Source organism: Lithobates pipiens, unplaced genomic scaffold (genome assembly GCF_037356315.1).
Source record: "Lithobates pipiens isolate NorthernLeopardFrog02 unplaced genomic scaffold, aLitPip1_a1.2 Scaffold_8, whole genome shotgun sequence".
Taxonomy (NCBI): domain Eukaryota; kingdom Metazoa; phylum Chordata; class Amphibia; order Anura; family Ranidae; genus Lithobates; species Lithobates pipiens.
Window position 1 is genome coordinate 540,818,523 of NW_027507903.1, and position 24,767 is coordinate 540,843,289.

The 24,767-nt window shown below is 43.5% G+C and overlaps 1 protein-coding gene across 1 annotated transcript in view; it reads right to left on the reverse strand.

The window, feature by feature from the left end:
- Positions 1-24,767, reverse strand: part of LOXL2 (lysyl oxidase like 2) — a 118,836-nt gene that overhangs the window by 6,666 nt on the left and 87,403 nt on the right. Inside the window, exons 11-13 of the mRNA XM_077469712.1 lie at positions 16,964-17,079; positions 16,694-16,830; positions 5,645-5,756 (exon numbers count right to left, since the gene is read on the reverse strand). Coding sequence (XP_077325838.1) covers positions 5,645-5,756; positions 16,694-16,830; positions 16,964-17,079 — 365 coding nt within the window. The remainder of the gene's footprint in view (positions 1-5,644; positions 5,757-16,693; positions 16,831-16,963; positions 17,080-24,767) is intronic.

Consider the following 24,767-nt stretch of genomic DNA (forward strand, 5'->3'; position numbering starts at 1 on the left):
CGGCCAGGGTTGTCGGGAAGAGGCCCTTGTCCTCATCAACATGTGGACAAGGTGCTTTGGGGCGGGGGGCCGTGCGGCCCCCCTTCCCCAAGGCACCCCCCATGTTGAGAGCATGTGGCCTGGTACTACTTGGACAAGGGTCTGATGTGGACCGGGGGGGGACCCCCACGCCGATTTTTTTTTTTTTTCGGCGTTGGGGGTTCCCCTTTAAGTCCATACCAGGTGGCAGGGCCAGCGACATCTCCTTCGCGGGCCCCGCCTACATAGAGACCCGCTCGATATGAGCGGACTTTTCTCCGGGCGGGAAAAGTCCGTTCATTTCAAAAGTACGGCGGACTGGCATACCCACGGCCGGATTGTCCGCCGAAATGCGAGTCCGGCGGGAAGATTGGAGTGCAAAACTACTTTCTAAGTCCGCCGTACTTTCGGGTCAAAAAAGTATGCGGGAGGCTACACACGAGGGGATTGTCCGGCGGACTTGAGTTTGCCTGACTTTTCCACCCGATTGTTTGATGGTGTGTACGCGGCATTAGGGGCATGTGTCGCATCACTCAATGAGTTTATTTAGAGCACTTCAGCACTTTAAGACGATTGGAACACTTTAATATATGGACGTTTGTTACTATTTGAGTAATATTTACACCAATTGTATTCTTTGCACAGTTGTAAGCGCTGTATTTATTAACATTACATGTGATTAGCACCTGGTGTACAACAGCTACAGACACATTTTTTGCCTACATATTTCGTTTTTTTACCATAGCGCAAGTTTTATAGTTACATTTGTCATATTATAGGGATTCATTACACACAGAGTGATATATTTCAACAATTTCTTTCTTTTTAGGATGATAATTTTTTGGCTTACAGCTAGAGAAAACCCCAAAATTCAGTATCTTGGAAAATTAGAATATTGTGAAAAAGTTCAATATTGTACACTCATGGTGTCACTCTAATCAGCTAATTAACTCAAAACCCCGTAAAGGTTTCCTTTTAAATGGTCTCTGTCTGGTTCAGTAGGTTACACAATCATGGGGAAGATTGCTGCCCTGACAGTTGTCCAGAAGACAGTCATTTAACACCCTTCACAAAGAGTCACAAAAGGTCATTACTAAAGAAACTGGGTGTTCAGAGTGCTGTATCCAAGCATCTTAATGGAAAGTTGAGTGGAAGGAAAAAGTGTGGCAGAAAAAGGTGCACAAGCAACGGGGATAACCGCAGTCTTGAGAGAATTGTGAAGCAAAGGCCATTTAAGAATTTGGAGATTCACAAGGAGTGGACTATGGCTGGTGTCAGTGCTTCAAGAGCCACCACACACACAGACATATCCAGGGCATGGGCTACAACTGTCGCATTCCTTGTGTCAAGCCACTCCTAAACCAGCAATGTCTTAGCTGGGCTAAGGATCAAAAGGACTGGACTGTTGCTCAGCAGACCAAAGTCCTCTTTTCAATGAAAGTAAATGTTGCATTTGATTTGGAAATCAAGGTCCCATAGAGGAAGAGTGGAGAGGCACAGAATCCAAGTTGCATGAGGTGCAGTGTGAAGTTTCCAGTCAGTAATGATTTGGGGAGCCATGATATCTGCTGGTGTTTGGTCCATTGTGTTTTATCAAGTCTAAAGTCAGCACAGCCCTCTCCCAGGAAATTCTAGAGCACTTCATGCTTCCCTCTGCTGACCAGCTTTATGGAGATGCTGATTATATTTTCCAGCAGGACTTGGCACCTGCACCGCCAAAAGTACCAATACCTGGTTTAGTGATCATGGTATCACTTTGTCTGGCCAACAAACTCGCCTAACCTAAACCTCACAGAGAATCTGTGGGGTATTGCCAAGAGGAAGATGAGAGACATCAGACCCAACATTGCAGACAAGCTAAAGGCTGCTATCAAAGCAACGTGGGCTTCCATAACACCCCAGCAGTGCCACAGGCTGATCGCCTCCATGCCACTCAGTAAGCCAACATTTCTGTATTATTATAAATCCTTTTTTTTTTTTTTTCTTTAATTGATCTTAACCACTTCAGGACCGCCGTATTGCCATTGTACGTCAGCACAATGGCACAGGCAGGCAGAATCACGTACATCTACGTGATTGCCTTCCAGCGGGTGGGGGGTCCCATCGGACCCCCTCCCGCTGGATACGGCGGTCCGATTCGGTCCAGGAGCGCTCCGTGAAGAGGGGATGGCCGTTCGTTTTCGGCCACCCCCTCTGGATCGCTCCTGGCCAATGAGAAGCTTCCTCCCCTGTGTATTGTTTACACAGGAAGGAGGAAGTGATGTCATTCTCCTCGGGGCGGTCTTTTTGACCGGACTACGAGGAGAAGAGTAAAAGTAAGTCTGCACGAACACTACACTGACATGTAGGTACACACAGGCACACAAACCCCCCCCGATCCCCCCCCCGATCGCCCCCCGATCCCCCCCCCCGCCCCCCCTCCCCCCCCAGTCACAGTGTCACTGATTGCATTGATCATTTCTTTACTGATCAATGCATTCAGTGTCAGTTGTGACAGTAAAAACTGTCAGGACAGTTAGTGTTAGGTCCAGGGTAGCCCCCTATCACCCCCCAATAAAGATTTAACCCCCTGATTGCCCCTAGAGTTAACCCTTTCACCCCCTTTTGCCAGTGTCACTAAGCGATCATTTTTCTGATCGCTGCATGTGTCGCTAGGTAGCTAGTTATTTTTTTAGGTTCACCGCCAGGTTTTTATATCGCTAGGTACCCCGATATACTACCCAATAATGTTTTTAACCCCCTGATTGCCGCTAGTTAACCCTTTCACCCCCTTTTGCCAGTGTCACTAAGCGATCGTTTTTCTGATCGCTGCATTAGTGTCGCTACAGTCGCTAGGTAGCTAGTTATTTTTTTAGGTTCACCGCCAGGTTTTTATAGCGCTAGGTACCCCGATATACTACCCAATAATGGTTTTAACCCCCTGATTTCCGCTAGTTAACCCTTTCACCCCCTTTTGCCAGTGTCACTAAGCGATAATTTTTCTGAACGCTGCATCAGTGTCGCTAGTGTCGCTAGGTAGCTAGTTAACTAGGCTCCCAAAAAGTCCCCCACATGTGGTATCCCCGTACTCGGGAGAAGCAGCAGAATTTATTTTGGGGTGTAATTTGACTTCTGCCCATAGCATGTGTGAGCAATATATCATTTAGTGACAACTTTGTGCAAAAAAAAAAAAAGTTTGTAATATTCCCGCAACTTTTGGCAAAATATAAAATATTCCATGGACTCAACATGCCTCTCAGTAAATAGCTTGGGGTGTCTACTTTCCAAAATGGGGTCATTTGGGGGGGTTTTGTGCTATTTTGGCATTTTATGGCCTTCGAAACTGTGATAGGTAGTGAGGAGTTAAATCAAAAATTTGCACCCTTAGAAATCCTGAAGGTGGTGATTGGTTTTCGGGGTGTCGTGCGCGACTAGACTCCCAAAAAGTCCCACACATGTGGTATCCCCGTACTCGGGAGAAGCAGCAGAATGTATTTTGGGGTGTCATTTCACATATAACCATGGCATGTGTGAGCAATATATCATTTAGTGACAACTTTTTGTAAAAAAAATTTTTTATTTTTTTTTTTGTCATTATTCAATCCCTTAGGACAAAAAAAATAAATATTCAATGGGCTCAACATACCCATCAGCAATTTCCTTGGGGTGTCTACTTTCCAAAATGGGGTCATTTGGGGGGGATTTGTACTGCCCTGCCATTTTAGCACCTCAAGAAATGAGATCGGCAGTCATAAATTAAAAGCTGTGTAAATTCCAGAAAATGTACTCTAGTTTGTAGACGCTATAACTTTTGCGCAAACCAAAAAATATACGCTTATTGACATTTTTTTTACTAAAGACATGTGGCTGAATAAATTTTGCCCTCAATGTATGACTAAAATTTAGTTTATTCGATTTTTCTTATAACAAAAAGAAGAAAATATCTTTTTTTTTCAAAATTTTCGCTCTTTTTTCATTTATATCGCAAAAAAAAAAAATCGCAGAGGCAATCAAATACCATCAAAAGAAAGCTCTATTTGTGGGAAGAAAAGGACGCAAATTTCGTTTGGGTGCAATATTGCATGACCGCGCAATTACCAGGTAAAGCAGCGCAGTGCGAAATTGCAAAAAGACCTCTGGTCCTTAAGGTGTTTATTGGTCCGGAACTGAAGTGGTTAAGTAATATTCTACTTTTCTGAGATGCTGAATTTTGGGTTTTCACTAGCTGTAAGCCATAAGCATTGAAATTAAAATAAAGAAATGCTTGAAATATATCACTCTGTGTGTAATGAATCTATATAATATGATTTCACTTTCTGAACTGAATTACTAAAATAAATTAACTTTTTGATGATAGTCACATTTTTTGAGATGCACCTGTACAAGCTAGAGCCTTCAGCTGCTACCTCTTTACAGTAGAGATGGGCTCAGGCGTGTTCAAGATCAGCTAATCACAGGCAATGAGGCATTTCCCGGTCCGCAGCTGCACAGACCAGGAAATGTTTCAATGCCCATGATTAGCGGTGTGCAATGTCTGCTACCTGTCGGGATGGGGCAGGTGGATTGGGACCAAGATCCCGAACACGCCTGCGCCTATATCTACTTCTCAGGTTTACTACTAAATTTTACCAGGTAGATGTTCATGCCTCTGTGGCCACCAGTTTAGGGTGGATGGCCTTGCAGGTGGCTTTGTAGTTGGGTTTCCCCTCTTCTGTTTTGACTTTTGGGCATGTTGGCTTTGCTGCTGCTACCCATCCCTCATGTTCATTGCTTTGGGATATCCCAAGTTGTCATATTATTTCCTCTGTGTTTCATGATGTACGATTAAGAAATCTATATTTTTGGTTAACCTGTAAAGATCCCCCCCCCCCGGTCTATTGCTTGTTACAAAACTGAGGCTTGGTTGAGCTGGAAGGGATGATGCCTAGGCCTTTATTGGCCAGTGTCCATTCACCTTATGGTGACAGCATAACCTGTGTAGCCATACACATTAACTCTTCTATGTCCTGTGATGTACTTCAAGAAAATAATTTTACAGGTAAACCAAAAATCATAATTTTCAGTGTGCATGCCTTTAAATATGGTTTTTCTGCTCCTCACCAAAAGCTTCATCAAAATAACAAATCAGCTTTGGCATAGTTGAGATTCAAGAGATCCATGAAAGTGTAAATGCATACAGAAAAGGCTCTTGGTGTCCTTAAGAATTGCTGTTTAGTTTACTCAGCATTTCCTTGGAGTGACTGCAACACAATTGATTTTCAACAGTATGCTCTAAGGTAATAGTGCTTTAAATGAATGGCCTTTCTGTTTTTTTTTTTTTTTTTGTAGGAACAGGGAAATGACCCTGGCTTTTCATATCTTGGCTTTTTTCCTACAAGTGTGTGTGTGTAACATTGTAATAATTGTAGCCACAGTGAGCTCATACCTACAGGTTTATGTTTTGCATACAAGCTGCTTATTTTTCCACATGTAAATGTGAACACTACTTCCTGAAGTTCAAAGACAAATCAACGCAGAAGTACTTTAAAACATACTGCATTTGGTTCACTTTTGCATTGAATCACATTCAGCACTCCAAATGCCAACCTGCTAGTACTCAAAATTATATATTTTGTGACCCTAATAATGTAGCTTAAGTGCCACTCACCTATATGGCAGTTGTACATCCATATACGTTGGCCATCATATCGACATCGACACTTCATGATGTTGTTGGTGTAATCTGACTCTGCCACCTCCTGGTTGGGATTAATAATAACCTGTAGGACACAAACATGTAAGAACACATGTAAAATACTGAGTGATGCAGCATCTGTTGGCCAGTAGAGGGTACTTTTACTCCAACGAGACATTGTGGTGAGATGACTATTTTCCATGACCATACCATCTGTTTCTTTGCCCCCTCAATGCTACTTTATTACAGTTTGCCATTGTGTTAGAGCCCTAGTATGAGAAAACTATTAGGAAAGTTCCAAGAAGTCTTCAACATGAGTAATCATTTTCCAAACTTCAGTATGAGAAACAGCTGTGTCTTTTGATAACAATCCAAGTTTTTCATGAGATAACTGAACTGTGGCTTGTAAATGCTAGCATTTTACCTATTGTCACATGCTGCTATGGAAGGAAAGAAGAAATTGACTAAAAGGGATGACTTGGTAATGGAAAGCATTTAAAAGTGGGTTACAGTAGACTCTCCAAAGGATGATGAAGAGAAAGCACTCCACTGGAGAAGATGCGAAGTTCAGCTATCAGAAATGCCTTTGATTGTTTAAAAGAGGTGAGAAGAACTTTTAGGTGGAGATAGGTTCCGATACTGACCTATGAAAGGGCCTACATTACCTACTCTAGCCCAGAGTATCCTGAATTCTCCAGGCATGCTAACGCTTTCGTATTAGTGCAGGCACATTGTTTTAATCAAGTAACCTGCAGTGATATTGTAGCAAAGCTCAGACAATAAAAATTTCAGAGGATTCCACTTGCTTACTGAAAGGGTCACTAGAATCCTTCATAAGTACCCTAACTATCCTGAAGCCTTCAGACCTAAAATATATCTAATTTAGCTGGCTTTAAGGCTGGATTATATGCAAATTGGATGCAGGTTTTACCGCACCCAATTCGCATGACAGGTAAGTGTGACCGGCTCTCAATAGAACCGGTTTACACAGGTCCAGGGTGGCCACAGTCTGGATTGCAGAAGGGTCCTGTGTGTCTTTGGGTCCGGTTCAGGTGTGAATTCAGGCAAAAATTTGGACCTGAACTAGTGTACAGAAATGCGCCGGATCCCATGCTGTGAACCCAGACTTAAAAAGGAAGTAAACCCCTGATGAGTTTACTTCCTCTTTCATTCCCTGCAAAGGCAAAGCATAATGGACTACTATGCATCGCATAGTAGCCCATTATGTGTCACTTACCTGACACAGGAGCCAGCGAAGTCGCCGCTGTTCCCTGTAGTCCGCCGCATCCATCTTGTTGGTGGGGTCTCGCAGCTCCGCCGCTGTCATTCGGCGAAGCCGCGATGATGTCACTCCCGCGCATGCGCACGGGAGCCGACACGCGCTGCAGCTCCGTCGCTGAGAATGCCGCGCTCAGTGCGCGCCGCTGTCTACGGCGCATGCGCCGTAGACAGCGGTGCCCGTTTTCGGGCAAATATCTCCTAAACCATATAGGTTTAGGAGATATTTCTTGGACCTACAGGTAAGCCTTAATCTAGGCTTACCTGTAGGTCAAAGTGGTTTGTAAGGTTTACAATCACTTTAAGGTCTGTACAACACGGTCAGAAAATCTGAAGATAAATTTCGTCCGATAAACGATCTGCCAATTTTCTGATCATTAGTATGCTGCGTTTGACAGCCGATTACGAATTTTCCTGCAGACAAAAACTGGATGTGCAGGCTTGAAAATTTTTGTCTGATGTGACCACAACGTCGGATTTTCATTTCATTAGTATGGTTTTCTGTCCAAAAAAATCTGAAGAGCAAGACTAGGCATGCTCAGAAATGAAAAAACACATACAAAACAATTTAACACATTACGTCACTTCTGACGTTGAATTCTGTCGCCAGAAAATTTTCTGATGGTGAGTATCCTCTTCACTTTCGATGTGAGACTAGCATCAAACAAAAAACTGATGAAAATTTGTCCAATAATCTGACTGTGTGTACAAGGCTTTATATCCCATACACCTTATTAAATTTTCTACAGATTTTTGTCTTCAGATTTACCAAAACCATGTAGTGCAAGGCCTGCCTGATTGCATACAAATTGAAACTTAAGGTTTCACCTCATATTATATGGTTTTGGAAAATCTGCAGAAAATCTAATAGCGTGTATGGGGCTTAAGACTTGCTCACTAATGCAAGCACCATGATTGTCCAAATAAGCTACCACTAAATGGGTATAAATCCCTACAGAATCCCTTATATCTTATTTTTTCAGTGTTTCGAGCTCAAAAATACTTTCAGGAAGTACAGTGCCTTGCAAAAGTATTCACCCCCCCGGGCTTTGTTACATTATAGCCTTTAGTTCAATGTTTTTAATCCGAATTCTATATAATAGGTCAGAACAAAACAGGCTAAGTTGGGGAAGTAAAATTAGAAAAATATATACATAAAACAATTTTTCAGCATTTAAAAACTGATAATTGGCCTGTGTGTCTATATTCACCCCTTTGTTATAAAGCCCATAAAAATCTCTGGTGCAACCCACTCACCTTCAGAAGTCACATAATTAGTGAAATGATGTCCATCTGTGTGCAATCTAAGTGTCACATGATCTGTCATTGCATATACACACCTTTTTGAAAGGTCCCAGAGGCTGCAACACCTAAGCAAGAAGCACCACTAACCAAACACTGCCATGAAGACCAAGGAACTCTCCAAACAAGTAAGGGACAATGTTGTTGAGAAGTGCAAGTCAGGGTTAGGTTATAAAAAAAAAAAATCTAAATCTTTGATGATCCCTAGGAGCACCATCAAATCTATCATAACCAAAGGGAAAGAACATGGCACAACAGCAAACCTGCCAAGTGACGGCTGCCCACCAAAACTCACGGACCGGGCCAGGAGGGCATTAATTAGGCAGCGCAGAGACTTAGGGTAACCCTGGAGGAGCTGCAGAGACTGGCGTATCTGTACGTAGGACAACAACAAGCTGTACACTCCATAGAGTTGGGCTTTATGGTAGAGTGGCCAGAAGAAAGGCATTACTTTCAGTAAAAAACAAAATGCCATGTGGGAGACTCCCAAAATGTATGGAAGGTGCTCTGGTCTGATGAGACTAAAAATTAACTTTTTGGCCGTCACAGAAAACGCTGTCTGGTGCAAACCCAACACATCACCCAAAGAACACCATTCCCACAGTGAAACGTGGCAGCATCGTGCTGTGGGGATGTTTTTCAGCAGTCGGGACTGGGAAACTGGTCAGGGTTGAGGAAAAGACGGATGGTGCTAAATACAGGGATATGCTTGAGCAAAACCTGTGCCACTCTGTGTGTGATTTGAGGTTAGGATGGGGGTTCACCTTCCAGCAGGACAATGTCCCCAAACACACTGCTAAAACAGCACTTGAGTGGTTTAAGTGGAAACATGTAAATGTGTTAGCATGGCCTAGCCAAAGCCCAGACCTCAATCCAATAGAAAATCTGTGGTCAGACTTAAAGATTTCTGTTCACAAGCGGAAACCATCCAATTTGAAGGAGCTAGAACAGTTTTGCAAGGAGGAATGGGCAAAAATCCCAGTGGCAAGCCCATAGAGACTTATCCAAAGCGACTTGGAGCTTTAAAAGCCGCAAAAGGTGACTCTACAAGGTATTGACTTTAGGGGGGTGAATAGTTATGCACATTGACTTTTTCTGTTATTTTGTCCTATTTGTTGTTTGCTTCACAATAAAAAAAATCTTGAAAGTTGTGGGCATGTTCTGTAATTAATGGCTTGTTCCAGGTTGTGAGGCAACAAAACATGAAAAATGCGAAGGGGGGTGAATACTTTTGCAAGGCACTGTATAATCAACTATGCTTGGAAGAAGGGCATGGCTGAGTTTGAAACATTGTGCTAAAAAATAGTGAGAATTTAATTTGATATATTATTTGAAGTTTATATCTTGAGGCGATGATATGCCGATAATGGAATAAAGTTCTCATTCACACTTGCACATGGGGCCATACAAAGTAAAATGCAAGCATATTTCTACAGCTGCAGTGTACTGCTGCCCATAGTAATGAGTGGATGTACATTGGCTGTATACAGATTTACAGCATACTTGCATACACATATGCATTGGAATAAATGCCAGGCTTGTGTGTGTCAATGGATTTGAGCACATGCTTAGGTAAGTACAGCATATACCTGCTGACAGCTAGCATACAGTCTGTCATTACTAAGGGCAACTGTATGGGGCAGCTGTGTCTCACAAGTGCAGAAATATGTCTGTAATTTACAGTGTACAGCATCATACTCCCATGTGCATAAGGCCTAAAGGTATGTGTGACAAAGAAATATGGGTACACTATAAATTTTGAATGAACCCTTTGCTCACTGCTATACACCCTTACCCATTTCTAGCAAATTTGTGCATAAAAACGAATTTTTGGTTTACATAACTTGCAATTCATGTTCAAGCTTGCAAACTGCATCAAAGTAATCTCTCTCTGGCCAGTTCCTACTCTGCAAAATGGAAAATACTTGCTTATAGCATATTTTGGTGGACAAGCAGTCCCAATATGGGGTAGACAGACTAAGCTGGAGGAAAGCTACAGACTCAGGTCTGGCCACTGACCTGCACTATTCAATATAAATGGGTGAGATATGTCTGTGCCCATATCCAAATGGCTTATGTAGACTGTATAACACATCAGGTGCCAGAAAAGGAATATTCTGACAGAGCTGGTCAGCTTGAACTGATATGTAAACCAAAAATGAAAATGTTTGCTAGAAATATGAGAGGGTGTATGGCAGTGGTGTGTAATCTATGGGTGCATACAGACAAGCCTCCGAGGGGGGGTGACCTGACCCACCCTGCACACGTGGATGTTACGTTCAGGATCGGTGTAGCGGTGGGGGCCCATCTTTTCACCTAGAGGGCATCGCAGTGGGGGGGGGGGGGGGGGGGTGGGCACTGCCACTGACAAGAGAAGTGACAGCTGTATCACTGCTCTTGTGGCTGGGCTGACACATCTGGAGAAGGGATGCCCATGCAGTAACTGCTCAGACAAATAAATAAAAAGTGTCAGCAAAGGAAGACTTCCTCTGCAGGGCTCTGCTATAGATGATGTCATCAGTCAGAGCCTGGCAGTGAGTGAACAGAGGAAGTTTCTCTAGTCGTCTGTCCAGGACAGGACAGCACTAGAGAGATAGGCTCCACCACTGGAGGCAGGAAACACAAAATTAGAATCCATAAAGGGCGACTTCCGTCCCTCTTACCAGTCTTTGTGTTTCCACCACCAGAGGAGGACGCTGGATTGGAGCTCTCCTTCCCCTGAGCCTAGGTAGGGCTGCCTAAGGAAGAGGGGGAAAGAGTTATGCGAGGACCTGTGAACAGGGATGGCAGGCATCTAAGTCCCCCAGTCAGGCTGCAGAGAGCTGATACCGGCGTCCTCCTCCAGGGTGGGCTGGCGTTCCCTGCACAGGGCTCACGGCAGTCTGCTGGCCGGATACTATGGTATCCCAGTGTGAGTCCAGCGGGGGTGGGCGTAGGCCTCGAGTTCCGGCCTATGGAACGCAGGATGGGGGTGGGGACTTCTGGTTGTGGTGAGCGTGGACGCCGGATCCATGGTGGTCTTTTAAAAAAAGGCAATCGGACGGTCCTTTTCCACAGCAGCAGCACGATGTTCCAGGAGGACAGCATGGATCTAGATGAACCAGGTGGTGTCGGCCCAGCTCAGGTAGGTGGACACTGGGCTGCCTCTGGCCTACAGGGCTGGGGGGGTGTGTGATGGACTAAATGCTAGTACCCATCCACCCCCCTTAGTGAGACAGGATCCAGGCTAGAGTCATGTAAATCCTGTCAGTGGCTGGTGGGGGTGCACATACAGTAGGTGTTGGTAAATGTTTTCACCCACTGGTTGGTTAAGGTTTCTGACAGCAGCTTGTCTTTGTTTTTTTCTTTCCCTTTGCCTCCCTTCTCTTGTCTCAGACTCAGCCCAAAGAACCAGAGAGGTCAGGGGGGGAAGAAGAGGCGTCCGTCATGTATGAACAAATTTAAATAAGCGTGGAACAAGCCCCTTTGTAAATCCTGTATTGATAAATTGGTGTACAAGGAGGCAACGGGGGCATGCAAAGCATTGATTCCTGGTGTTAAGAAACAAATGAAGGCTATAAAGTCAATGCTGTCGAACCTTGAAACCCCAGAACAACCTGCGGCATTTCCACCCACTTCAGCCCCGGGGGGGGGGGGGGGGAATAAGATCCTTTGGATGAGCTAAGTGAGGCAGAATCATCCACAGATATTCTGAGCCAAGGGACAAGTTCACCCAGGTACAGGCTCTCGCTCGAGGAGGTGGATGCCTTATTGGGGGTGATCTATGAGATGCTAGATATAAAAGAAGAGCAGGCCTCCTTGTTCCTACATGACCAGATGTATCAGACCCTGAAAGAAGACCAAAACGTTATTTCCGGTACACAGCGCACTGGCAGACTCTATCAAAAAGGAGTGGGTGGAACTGGAGAAAAAACTTTTTTCCTAAAAGCCTGAAGAGGAGATTCCCCTTCAGTCCTTCAGTGAGGATTCCGCCTGTATTTGGAACAAAGTGCCCAAAGTGGACGCAGATTTTTCCCAGTGCGCCAAATCAACGGACCTCGCCTTTGAGGACATGGGTGTCCTTAGGGAACCCATGGACAAGAGGATGGAAGTCATGAGAAGTAGCCATGACAAATTTAAAACCAGCAATGGCTACAACAATAGTAGCTCGTAATTTGGAGGTCTGGCTGGACATCTGGTCATTTGGAAACTGGGACCTCCAGGAAGGAAATTCTTGAATCCCTACCCATGCTGCACGAGGCGGCAGGTTTTATAGCAGACGTTTCTGCAGAGTCGGTCAAGCTATCGGCAAAGACCCCTGCCCTAGTAAATTCCTCTCGTAGGACTTTATGGTTAAAATCCTGGTCGAGGGACATGACCTCAAAAGTTATGCTGTGTGGCATCCCATTTGAAGGAGACCTCTTCTTTGGGCAAGATCTAGAAAAAGTTCTAGACCGTACTGCCGACAAGAAAAAAGGCTTTTCCTATTAAAAATAAGAAAGCCCCAGGAAAACGTATTTTTCGCCCCCAAAGACAAGGGCCATCACAGGGGCATAGCCCTAAAGGGGCCTCTAAGAAACAGTGGGGAAGAGCAGAAAGGTGAGTTAGTTCCCGTGGGAGGGAGATTGGGGCAGTTCCTCCCACAGTGGGAAAAGACTACCCCAAATGCATTTATACTGAGGAAAATCAGGGAAGGCTATTAAATCCAGTTCAAGGGCACTCAGCCCACAAGGACGTTCCTAACCATGCCTCCCAGGGATTCTTAGAAGATGACAGCCTTGTCACAACTTGGCAACTTGATAGACCAACGGGTTCTTATTCCAATGCCACAGCAAGAAATAAACCATGGTTTCTACTCTCACATCTTCGTAGTAAGGAAATAGTTGGGCAAATTCTGCCTAATACTCAACTTGAAGTCACTGAACAAATGGATGACCTACAAGAAATTTCGGATGGAAACAATCTTTACTGTGAAGTCAATTCTTCCCCCGGATTGCTTCATGGCCTCCCTTAATCTGAAACACGCTTATTTACACATCCCGATCCACAAAGAATCTCAAAATTATTTGAGGGTGCCAGTCAAGTGGTCTGACATTTTCAGTTCAGGGCCTGCCATTCGGACTGTCCTCATCCCCCAGGATTTTTACAAAAATCCTGGCAGAGGCATTGGCCCCATCTGAGACTGAAAGGAACATCGGTCATCCCATACTTAGATGGCCTTTTATTTTTTGCACCCTCCACGCTCCAATTACAAAGAGATCTGTGGGTGACCATTTCCTTTCTGGAATAGCTGGGGTGGTTGATAAACAGGGAGAAGTCGAACCTAACCCCGACACAGGCCTTACAGTACTTAGGGTTCTTGGTGAACTCAGTGAAACAGAGGATCTATCTCACAGTGGAGACATTAGAAAGGGTACAGGCGACCGCAGCCTTTTTTCAGAACAATCTGTCAGTTTCCATCCTTTCAGCCATGTCCGGTCTGGGTCTCCTGGCAGCAACAATCCATGCAGTAACATGGGCAAGGGCCCATTTCAGGTGTCTCCAGGCCAATATCCTAAGCAGCTGGGACGGAGCTCAGGAATCGCTGGACATGACCTTCCGCCTATCTCCAATGACCAAGAGGTCTGTGTGGTGGTGGTGGGATGAAAATAACTTTGTGCAAGGGCTATTATGGTCTCTTCCAGTATCTTTCCACATCACCACAGACGCCAGTGCCTGGGGGCCCACTGGGGGTCAAGAGTAGCCCAAGGGTGCTGGGAGAAAACACAGTCCCAAAGATCAGCCAACTGGAGGGAGTTGCAAGCAATCTGGGAAGCGATAAGGGCATTTGCCAGAGAGCTGAAAATTCACCACGTACAAGTCCTCTCAGACAGTGTGGTAGCAGTCTCTTATTTAAACAAACAAGGGGTAACGCGGTGTCCGTCCTTAATCAGACTAGCGAGCGCCATCTTTTCTTGGGCCGAGAGGAACCTGAGGTCAATATCTGTGGTCTATCTAAAGGGAGTGGACAATCATCTGGAGGACTTTCTGAGCCGACACCAAGTGTACGAGTCAGAATGGTCACTAAACATGGAAATCTTCCAGCTAATGGTAGAGAAATGGGGACTTCCGGAGGTGGATTTGTTCACCAACAAATCAAATGCCAAGGTTCCAGTGTACTTCTCGCTGGAAGGAGAAGTAGGGGCCAAAGGGATAGATGCATTGGCCCAGAAGTGGGCGTTTTGCCTATGCTACGCCTTCCCTCCATTCAAACTTAGAAGTTATAGCAGCTTATAGGGAGGGAATCCCTGCTCTCCTGGACGACTCCTGGAAACAGAGTTACTGGTAAGTCCATCTTTGGTTTTTCTTTTGCTTTCCGGAGATCGTCTGAGCTCTCACTGCACTGGCATCCCCGGCATCCCTCTAAATGAGAGAAATCAGCCCAGGAGAAAAGTGAGAGAGGGGATGATTCTTCTACACAGAATGCCAGATGGATCAGGCAGCAAGGTAAGAAGCACCAGTGCCCTCTCACCCACTGACTGGCAGTGCCCCCCCCATCTGCCCCCACTAAGCACCGCTTGTCCGCCATCTCAGATTCTAACCACACCCGTTTAAGCCACGCCCAATATTTCGTGCAATTTAAACCACGCCCACTTTTGCCAGTGCCTGGGGCCCACTCTTGATCTTGCACATGGGCCCACACATTTAATGATACGCCCCTAGTGTATGGCAGTGTGCAGAGGGTTAATTCAGCGTGAGCATGTTGTCACATCCCTTTAGCACCTTATGTGTTATATATATGTAAGCTATTTGGATTTGAAAACAGGCATATCTCCTCCATTTCTATTGAAAGAAATATGAGAACTGTAATTGCTGACATGTTTTTATAATTTTAAGATCTGAGGCTGTCTTGCTTTACCGCCTGAAGAATCAATGACCCACTAAGTAGTGAAGCCAGAACCAGGATGAACGCTTCAGGAGGCTGCACATTTAGGCTTAATTCACACTTGTGCAGGTTGCAGTTTGCATATTGCAGGTGCATTTTTGCATTTTTCAATACACATCTTGAACCATTGAAGTCTATGGAACCAGAAAAAAGTCCCTGGCTTTTGCCAGATGTGAACTACATCCATAGGAAACCATGTTAAATAGACTGTAGTGTGTTACTGCAAAACTGAAAATGCAACAAAAAATGCATAGGTGTGAAGCCTTAACCACTTGCCAACCGCTGTACGCCGATAAACCTCGGCACAATGGAAATGGGCGTACCTGTACGTCCCCTTTAATTGGCGGGACTAGCAGGCACACGCATGCCCGCCGCGTACAGCGTGACCGCGCCCGTGGGTCCTGCGGCCTCGATGTCCACTAGGGGCCCGCAATCATGTCACGGAGCCGCAGAACAGGGAGATGCCTATGTAAACAAGGCGTTTCCCCGTTCTGTCTAAGTGACATGACGGGGATCTACTGCTCCCTGTCATTGGGAGCAGTGATCGCTCTCATGTCAGTGGTAGCCCATCCCCCCACAGTTAGAATCACTCCCTAGGACACACTTATCTCCTTGATCGCCCCCTAGTGTTTAACCCCTTCCCTGCCAGTGTCATTTACACAGTAATCAGTGCATTTTTATAGCACTGATCGCTGTATAAATGACAATGGTCCCAAAATAGTGTCAAAATTGTCCGATGTATCCGCCATAATGGCGCAGTCACGATGAAAATTGCAGATCCCTGCCATTACTAATAAAAAAATAATAATTAAAAATGAATTATAGGGGCTACAAAATATCCCCTATTTTGTAGACGCTATAACTTTTGCGCAAACCAATCAATATACGCATTTTTTTTTTTTTTTACCAAAAATATATAGAATACATATCGGCCTAAACTGAGGAAAAAAAATAGTTTTTTAATATCTTTTTGGGGGATATTTATTATAGCAAAAAGTAGAAAACATTGCCTTTTTTTTTTTCAAAATTGTTGCACTTTTTTTAGTGCAACAGGTTTTTTAGCGCAGAGGTGATCAAATACCACCAAAAGAAAAAAGAACGTCAATTTTGTTTGGGTGCAACGTCGCACGACGGTGCATTTGTCAGTTAAACAACGCAGTGCTGTATCGCAAAAAGTGCACTGCTCAGGAAGGGGGTAAATTCTTCCAGGGCTGAAACGGTTAAAGACTACTTATTAATGGCAGCTAACCTATTGGTAAGCTGTATTTCAGCAGTCTAGGGAAAGAATACAAGCAAATACCAGCACCCACAGCCATCCCTGAGAAGTGAGGCTTCACTATTATAATATATATATATATATATATTTATGTAATATTTATAGAACAGACATTGATTTTTGCAAATGCTCAGTACTGACTGCTTCTCATTAAGTTCTGGAAACCATTTATATAAAAAAAAAATATGCATCTAAAAGGTATGTAGATATTAAAATAAATTATTAGAGAAATGATTGTTAGGAAATGATTTAGGTATCTTACCTGAAAGAAATAATCTCCTGGGGCCACATCAGTGATATCGACCCACTGGCAGTCAATATCATGTCTGTAAATATCCCAGCAGCCAACACTGATCCCTTGTTCACCAAAATTAGCACACACATACTGCTTCTGTGCATCTGTGAAAAGGTTAAGGGAGAGAGTAAAATGTCAGAAAATTAAGCTAATGAGATGACACAATGGGGCCAAACTTTACAAGGACATAAGAGAATACCAGAAAGACAGATGTCCAACTTGTCTGTATGCACACACCTGTCTCACACTCTGAGTCCTCCAGACAGAAACTGGCCTTGTGCCCCTCAGCAACCTTGGTCCCATTCAAACTCAGCAAGTCATAGTGAGTGAAGACCTCCATACTGTGGTAGTGGCTGCACAAAAAAAAAAGGAGTCTCCATTTAGTACACTAAATAACAAATAATGTTACTTTTACTCTCGATTACAGCTTTAGTTTATGTAACACTAAAACAATATAAAAATAATTATTAAAGGATACCGATAAATAATATTGGCAACAACCCTCCAATACTACTAATTATAGCTCCATATACTTAAAATCTGAAGGCAACCAAAGACAGGAGCGGTGTCTTTCTCCATGCAGAAGTCCTCCACTAAGCCAGATCGGTATTCTCCATGCATTCTGTAGATCCTGATAGAGAAGCCCCCAACCTGCAGGTTTGTAAGTAGAATGCTTTTCTATTAGGGGCTATAGACAAAACTCATATGCCCAGAGTCCCACTCTTTTGCTGGTTTGGAGAGGACCAGAGCACCGCCCAGTGTAGACCACATGACCAGGATACCTTCTAATCTGAGGTAAGTAAAGATAGCTAGCATGGAAAGAAAAGAAGGTTGCTAGATTTACAGTTATCCTCTAAAAGAATAATAAAGCCTCATCCTCCCTGAGCACACTTTCTCCCCTCTATGTGCAGATCCAGGAGGCGTCTGCTACAACCCTGGCGAACAGACAACACTGGAAGTCTCAAGAGACACAGCCATACTGTTGATCAGTTGTGATGTTAAACTACATCCATGCAGGACTTCACCATTTCCACATCCTATGGAAATCTGCCTTTCTAAAGTACAACTCCTGCCTCCGAGCTGCTAAATAAACCTACTTCGCCACACTCATCTAAAACCTCTCATCCAGCACTTTTCAACTTTTTTTTTCTTCCCTTAACTCTCTTATTTGCCCCCTACTGTCTCCATTCACTAAATTACTTACTTGCCCAGTAGATTCACAATCAGTTAAAAAAAACAATATCAATACAATTCATGATGAGATCTCCCCCCCCCCCCCACATTTCATTAGAGCCTATTTAAAGGGGGGAGGGGAGAAGAAGAGATTAAATATGTGAGTTTGAGAAGGTAGAACAGAGCAGTAGGGGGACTGTACTAGTTGAGAGGGGACTCACTCAGTACCTTATTCCTTTAACTCTGTTACACCTGATGAATTTGCTACTTTCTGAGGCCTACCTCAGCAAATGCCTCCTGGACCCTGTCCCCTCTGAACTACTACGGTCCCACTACTGCTCTGTCCTGCATTCTCTAACTCACATCTTCAATCTCTCCATCTCCACTGACACCTTTCCCTCCTCCCTCAAGCAGACTCTAATGAGATGGGGGGACCTCTAATATGAAGGTGGGGGGTGCTTCTGATTGATCTCCTATTGATAAGTAACATTTAATTTTTTTTTAAATTAGGAAACGCTGATTTAGATCATATAGAGGCTCATTTTAGGAGATTAGCAGCCCAATGTTCATTGGCAATGCATTCAGCACTTTTTATTCTGTCGACCACATTTCAAGAAATCTCTGTTCATTAATCAGCAACTCTGAACTTATAAATCAATCGCTTCATCTTTGCATTGGTGTTCAGTGGTTACCTATCTTATCACACACACCTATGTTGCTACACTGATTTCCTCATCTGACCAGAACTATGCTTTTACTGTTGAGTAGACCATGCAAGGGTAGTGGCATAATAATAAGGCACCCCGTTGTCACTCTGCACTTCGCACTGTACTCTGGATCTTTATTTTATTTATTTATTACAAGTACTTATATTACCATCAATTTATATTGACATCAGTCCCTGCCCTCAAGGAGCTTAAAATCTAAAGGTCCTAACTCACATTCATACATACACATACTAGATCCGATTAACCTACCAGCATGTCCTTGATGTATGGGAGGAAACCTCAATACCCAGACAAAACTTATGCAGACACAGGGAGAACATGCAAACTCCAGGCAGGTAGTGCCATGGTTGGCATTCAAACCAACGACCCTAGTGCTGCCAGGTGGAAATGCTAACCTCTTAGGATCTTGGGCAATTAGGACCCTGTGCAACTATATAAAGTTAAAAGATAAGTCCATCTTAACATTAAAATCTCTACATCTACAGATATCCACAATCTAACACTAACCTATCTAACCCTGTAAAGGAGAAATCAATATAAATATATTTTTTGAAGCTGAGCTGTGGAAGCGGGTGCAGAGACCACAGCCAACAACAGAAGCCCCATAGTAAGTCTATGGGTGATGTCATACCCCATATATTTCACAGCCGTTGTCGGCTGTGTGCTCTGCAGAACTTTTGCCATTGGAGACTGGACCGGATCAGCTTCAAAGAAGGCATTTAAACTGATTTCTTCTTTTCAGGGCTAGATAAGTTAGTGTTAGATCGTGGATGTCTGTAGATGTAGAGATTTTAGTGTTAGGGTGGACTTATCCTTTAATTATGTTGTGGTATCTGCACTTTTTAGGGCCAGATGCACCGAGAGATAAGAAAAGTGCTCTCTAACAGCAGTTAATTGTGAGACGCAACAGTGATTTTCCATATGTACATCACACGATGTGTGGTACATTGTCTATTTGTTAAAAGCCTGCTTATTTCTCTTATATTTTCTTTTAGCAGTTTACCTCGAAAATGATCACCCTGTAAGCTATTTCAAGAGTATCTGAAATAACTTTACTGGTAACACAAACACATCAGGATCCCATAAAAACTGGATCTTTCTTGTAGGAATTATGTTAAAACACATTAACAAAAAGCATTCTTGTGCAGTAACGCAGTACATATGGAAACCCAATGTTGCATCTCACAAATAACGGCTGTTAGGGAGCATCATGTGCCCTTTAGAGCTTTATATAGGGTACCCCCCCCCCCACGCCTAGTTCTGAGGCGGCTGGGAAATGGCTTGTGATTTCTCAGACAGTAGGGGAGTAAAGGATTGACTTATATGATTTCCCGCTGAGCGTTTGTTATATCAGTTGCTTTCTACATTTTATAAACCAGCAAAGGATCAGTGTACCCAAAAGTAATAAAGCAGTTTTAATGGTAGATGCTGAAGAGTTAAATCACCTAGTGGTTTCTAAAGCTGGCCAGATTCGATTTTCGTAGAAGCATCGTTTGTCAGAACATTCCTTCTTGATATCAATTCATTTTGTTCAAATGCCCTTAAAATTTCCTCCAGACCTGCTATTTGAATGGAATCCCAGACATATTAACAGGTTTCTTAATGATAATAACATTTTAAAAAGAAATTCTCCTGATGAATGGCCAGCTTTATAACACTCAGGAACTTCAGGTGTAAAATCTCTGTTCTTGTGTAGTAAGTTCTCTCCCTTTGGAGTTCATATTATACTATGGATAACTTACTGGAAGAGACGGATACACCTATTTTTGAAGGAGAGACTCTCCGCGGTGAGTGGAAACATGCCCAGGAATTATGGTGTCCAGCTCACCACTAAAGTCCCCAGGAGAATAAGGAAGGTAGTGGATTTGTAAGCCCCAAGCACTCTCTTATAACTGAAATATTACTTTAGGGTGAACTGGCTCCTGACTGATTTTCTTTTTTGTTCCTAAGTCAAAGGATGGAATATTTTTGCTTTCCATTTCTAAGGCCGCGTACACACGCGGGGACTGTTCGCCCAACTTTGTCCGTCAAACAGTTTCGGCAAACAGTCCGCTCAAACTTAGCATGGACGGACATGGCCACACACGACGGACGAACAGTTTGCTGAAACCGTGCGCGATGACGTGAACGGCACGTAGGCCGGGACGAAAAATACGACGTCCTATACACTGCATTATAACTTTCGGCGTGTAAATCCTTTCTGAGCATGCGCGGAGCTTAGTTTGACGAACAAGCCTACACACGAGCGGACTGTTCGCTGAAACAAGGTTTCAGCGGACAGTTTTTCGGAATTTCCGAAAAACCTTGTTCGTCAAACTGTCCGCTGAAACTGTCCGCTGAAAGCCCACACACGAGCGGACTGTCCGCCCAAACACTGTTCAGCGGACTAAGTTGGGCGAACAGTCCGCCCGTGTGTACGCGGCCTGACGTTATCCTTGAAGTTTATTTAGGACTCACAAATGATTAATAACTATTGTTTCCTTTACTGTACATCATCATTCTGAAAATTGCCTTACTCTCCCTTAAATTCTTTTCAGAGTGCCAGGTTATATACTTATAGACAACAGTTGGTGGGGCGTTATCTCATTTAGATTTGTCCCTCGGTTTTGTTCTCCCATGATATATCACTTTTCCATGTTGGGGAGAGGAACATTCCTCACCATTATATTGGATGTATTCCCCATAGGCCTTGCAGCAAACCACATTGTACAGCATGAAATTGTTCTAGCCTTGTAAGCTGGAGGCATGCGATTAAAATGGTGGCTGATTTCTACTTGGCTTCAGTTCTGCTCTCACTCTGAAGCAGAACTTTGCTTGATAATCGTTCACAGATAAAAGACAGTGCCTTACAATATGGAAAAGATGAAGCTCGTGCCACCTGAATAAAAAGCAGAAATTTTGATCTTTATTCTAGATGTAAATTTGTGCCCTACTAATCCGTATTATCCGCAGGCTATTAATATTACTCACAGACTGGAAGCAATTGGCATGCGGTCCAAAGCAAGCCACAAACCTTAATGGATTTCCAGCCTACACCAACTTGTTTTAAATTTATATATACATGTCCAAACCACCTTGGCATGACCCATTCCAAAACTTTAAATTTATTCTGCAGTGATAATTGAATGCAGTCAGCATTATGTTAAGTGAGTTGCGTAAGCTGATAAAGCAAAAAGAGACTTTGCGCTGCTTGAGTTTTCCACCCAATAACATGCAGGAAAACTATACAGGCCAAGAAGGAAGCTCAGCTACAGATAGGCACAGCATGAAAAACTGTATCCTGGCAGGAAATTGAATCTTAATCTTTTAATTACCATTATTGAAACCTCCTTGTGTAATCTATGCAACCACCCCTATTGTATGTGTGATAATCTTAAGGAATTCCTTCTATTCTTTTCCATAAACTTAAACCCTCATCTGCTTGTGTACTTTATCATTCCCTCCCACTTCCAAAAAAAAAGGGGGGGGGGGATACCATTTATGTGCTAAACCCTAACTCTAACTAATGAAACGAATTGTGGAGGGAGCAACCCTGAAGTGTCTAAAGCCCCATACACACGGGCCAAAAAAGTAACCGACCGACATTCGGCCTGTGTGTATGTCGGTCTGTCCGACAAAATCCGGGGCGGATTCTGTCGGACATGCATGCTGGAAAACCAGTAGCCAACCGTCTCCCGATCAGCGAGCTAAGCCAATGGCAAAGAGCTCTGATCGGAGTGTTCTGGCGGGGGGGTGTCTCCTGTCAGAACACAACTGCTCAGCGGGGGGAGATCACTGAATTAACCTTGCATGGTTAGTACAGCGGCTGAACTAAAAAATACATTTATGGTGTATACCCGCCTTAACCATTGCAGTCCTTATTTTACGTCTTTTTCTGTCAAGTGTTCAGCTTAAAACTGCTTAGAAAACTGCCTTGGCATATAGGATGCAATCCCAGAACCAACTTGGGGACAATATTTGGTTGGCTAAGAGGAATATCCGTCTTAAGGTCCCTTATATGAAGTTATTTTGCTCCTGCTCTAGTACATCCCAGTTATCCCAGATCTTCATAGTATCTGGTCAGCTAGCCTGCACAGGTGGATTTGAGGGCTGCAACCTGGCAATTGTCCTGCAGCAAACTGCATCAACCTTTGTAGGGTGCTCTGGTGAATACCAGATACTCTTTAGATTCCGTGCCTGAAGCACACCCTTGCCAAACATGTAGGCATTCTGATCCCTGCTCTCCCCTTTTCCTGAGCCTCTGGTGTCAATATTTTAGTCCCCCTCATAAAAAAAATCCCAGATCCTCTGCTCCCTTTGAATACAGACATAGGGCATGCAGTTTAACATTAACACTTTTATTTTTAATAGATACAATTTTTACTTATGGCCTCCATCCATGTGTAGATCATACTGATAAATGAGAATGCTGCTTCAGTGAGCAGATATTTGAGGTTTAAAACACACCTTTTATACGGAATAAAATATCAGCAAAGCTGCTGCTAGTGGGGCGTGCTAGGATTGCTCATCCTTCACCAGTTGGACGGGTGCCTACTGATCACGCTGCATTATGAAAGTGCCCTGTGTTTTATTCCACTTCAAGGAAAAATAATTATAGTCATTGAACAGCTAAATCACAGGTATTGCCTATAAATCCACGAAACTCTGAAATGTCTGTGGCCCTGAGCCTGAGCACAGGGAGTACACCACTAATATCTCCTGTATTAAAGCAATGTGCAGCCCCAAGACAAAGGGAAATGAGAAATCCAACAGTTTTCAGCTACCAAGGAGCTACAAATCTCTGCCCAGGCTGCAGTCTACTGGAGGCTAATTACTATAATACAAGCCTTGGTTCGTTCTCCAAAAAAGTCAGGTGGGCATGAAAACTGCATCATGTTGGACTACCTTTGGTCTTGTTGACAACTGCCACGTATCATATCAATATCTCTACAAGGACCCAAGAGCCCTGTAATATCCCAACATTAATACTGACCACACAGACATCTGTGCATCCTACAATGGCCCAAAGAAAGCTTCTGCTTTCAAGTTCATCCCACAGATTTATCAGGCTAGGGTAGTCCCATGAAAGCTTGTCCTGAAAATGTAACTGTTAGCGCAAGTTAAAATGAAAAAAAAAGTTTTATAGACAGTAGTTACATACATAGTTACATAATTGTTAAGGTTGAATAAAGACACCAGTCCATCCAGTTCAACCTGTGGCGTGCATGTAAGTTTATGTAATAGTAAATTCCATATCCCTGTTTGTTGCAATCGTTAAGATGTCCATCTAAAAGATTTTTGAAACTATTGATGCTCCCTGCTGATACCACTGTTTGTGGAGGGAATCCCACCATCCTTACTGCTCTGACAGTAAAGAACCCTCTATGCAGTTTAAAGCTAAACCGCCTCTCTTCCAATTTAAATTAATGGCACTGTGCCTTTTTAAAAGTCCCTCACACTGAAACGTTTTTTTCCCTATGCTAGGGTCACCAGTAAAGTATTTGTATATCGCTATCATATCTTCTCTCAAGCGTCTCTTCTCCAGAGAGAATACATTTAATGCTTGTAGTCTCCTCATAGCTGAGGTCCTCTAGTCCTTCTCTGGACTCTCTCTAGTTCCAGCACATCCTTCTTGAGGACTGGTGCCCAGAACAGACAGCATACTCAAGATCTTCTGTTTGCCTTTGAGATTGCTTCCTTCTACAACTTGGTGTGCGAAAAACTCACTTTCCTGTTCTGGATAAGCTTGCATTTTTTAAGGGCTGGAAAGTAAACATTAAGCCCATTCCCACTAATATGTTCCAATGCAAAGTATGTGGGAGTTGCTGATGCATGTCTCTCTTTATATAGAGCTACATATACAGGGAGGGAAAAGAGTATTTGATCCCCTGCTGATTTTGTACATTTGCCCACTGACAAATAAATGATCAGTCTATAATTTTAATTGTAGGTTTATTTCAACAGTGAGAGACAAAATAACAAAAATATCCATAAAAACGCATTTCAAAAAAGTTATAAATTGATTTGCATTTTAATGAGTGAAATAAGTATTTGATCCCCTATTAATCAGCAAGATTTCTGACTCCCAGGTGTCTTCTATACAGGAAACGAGCTGAGATTAGGAGCACTCTCTTAAAGGGAGTGTTCCTAATCTCAATTTG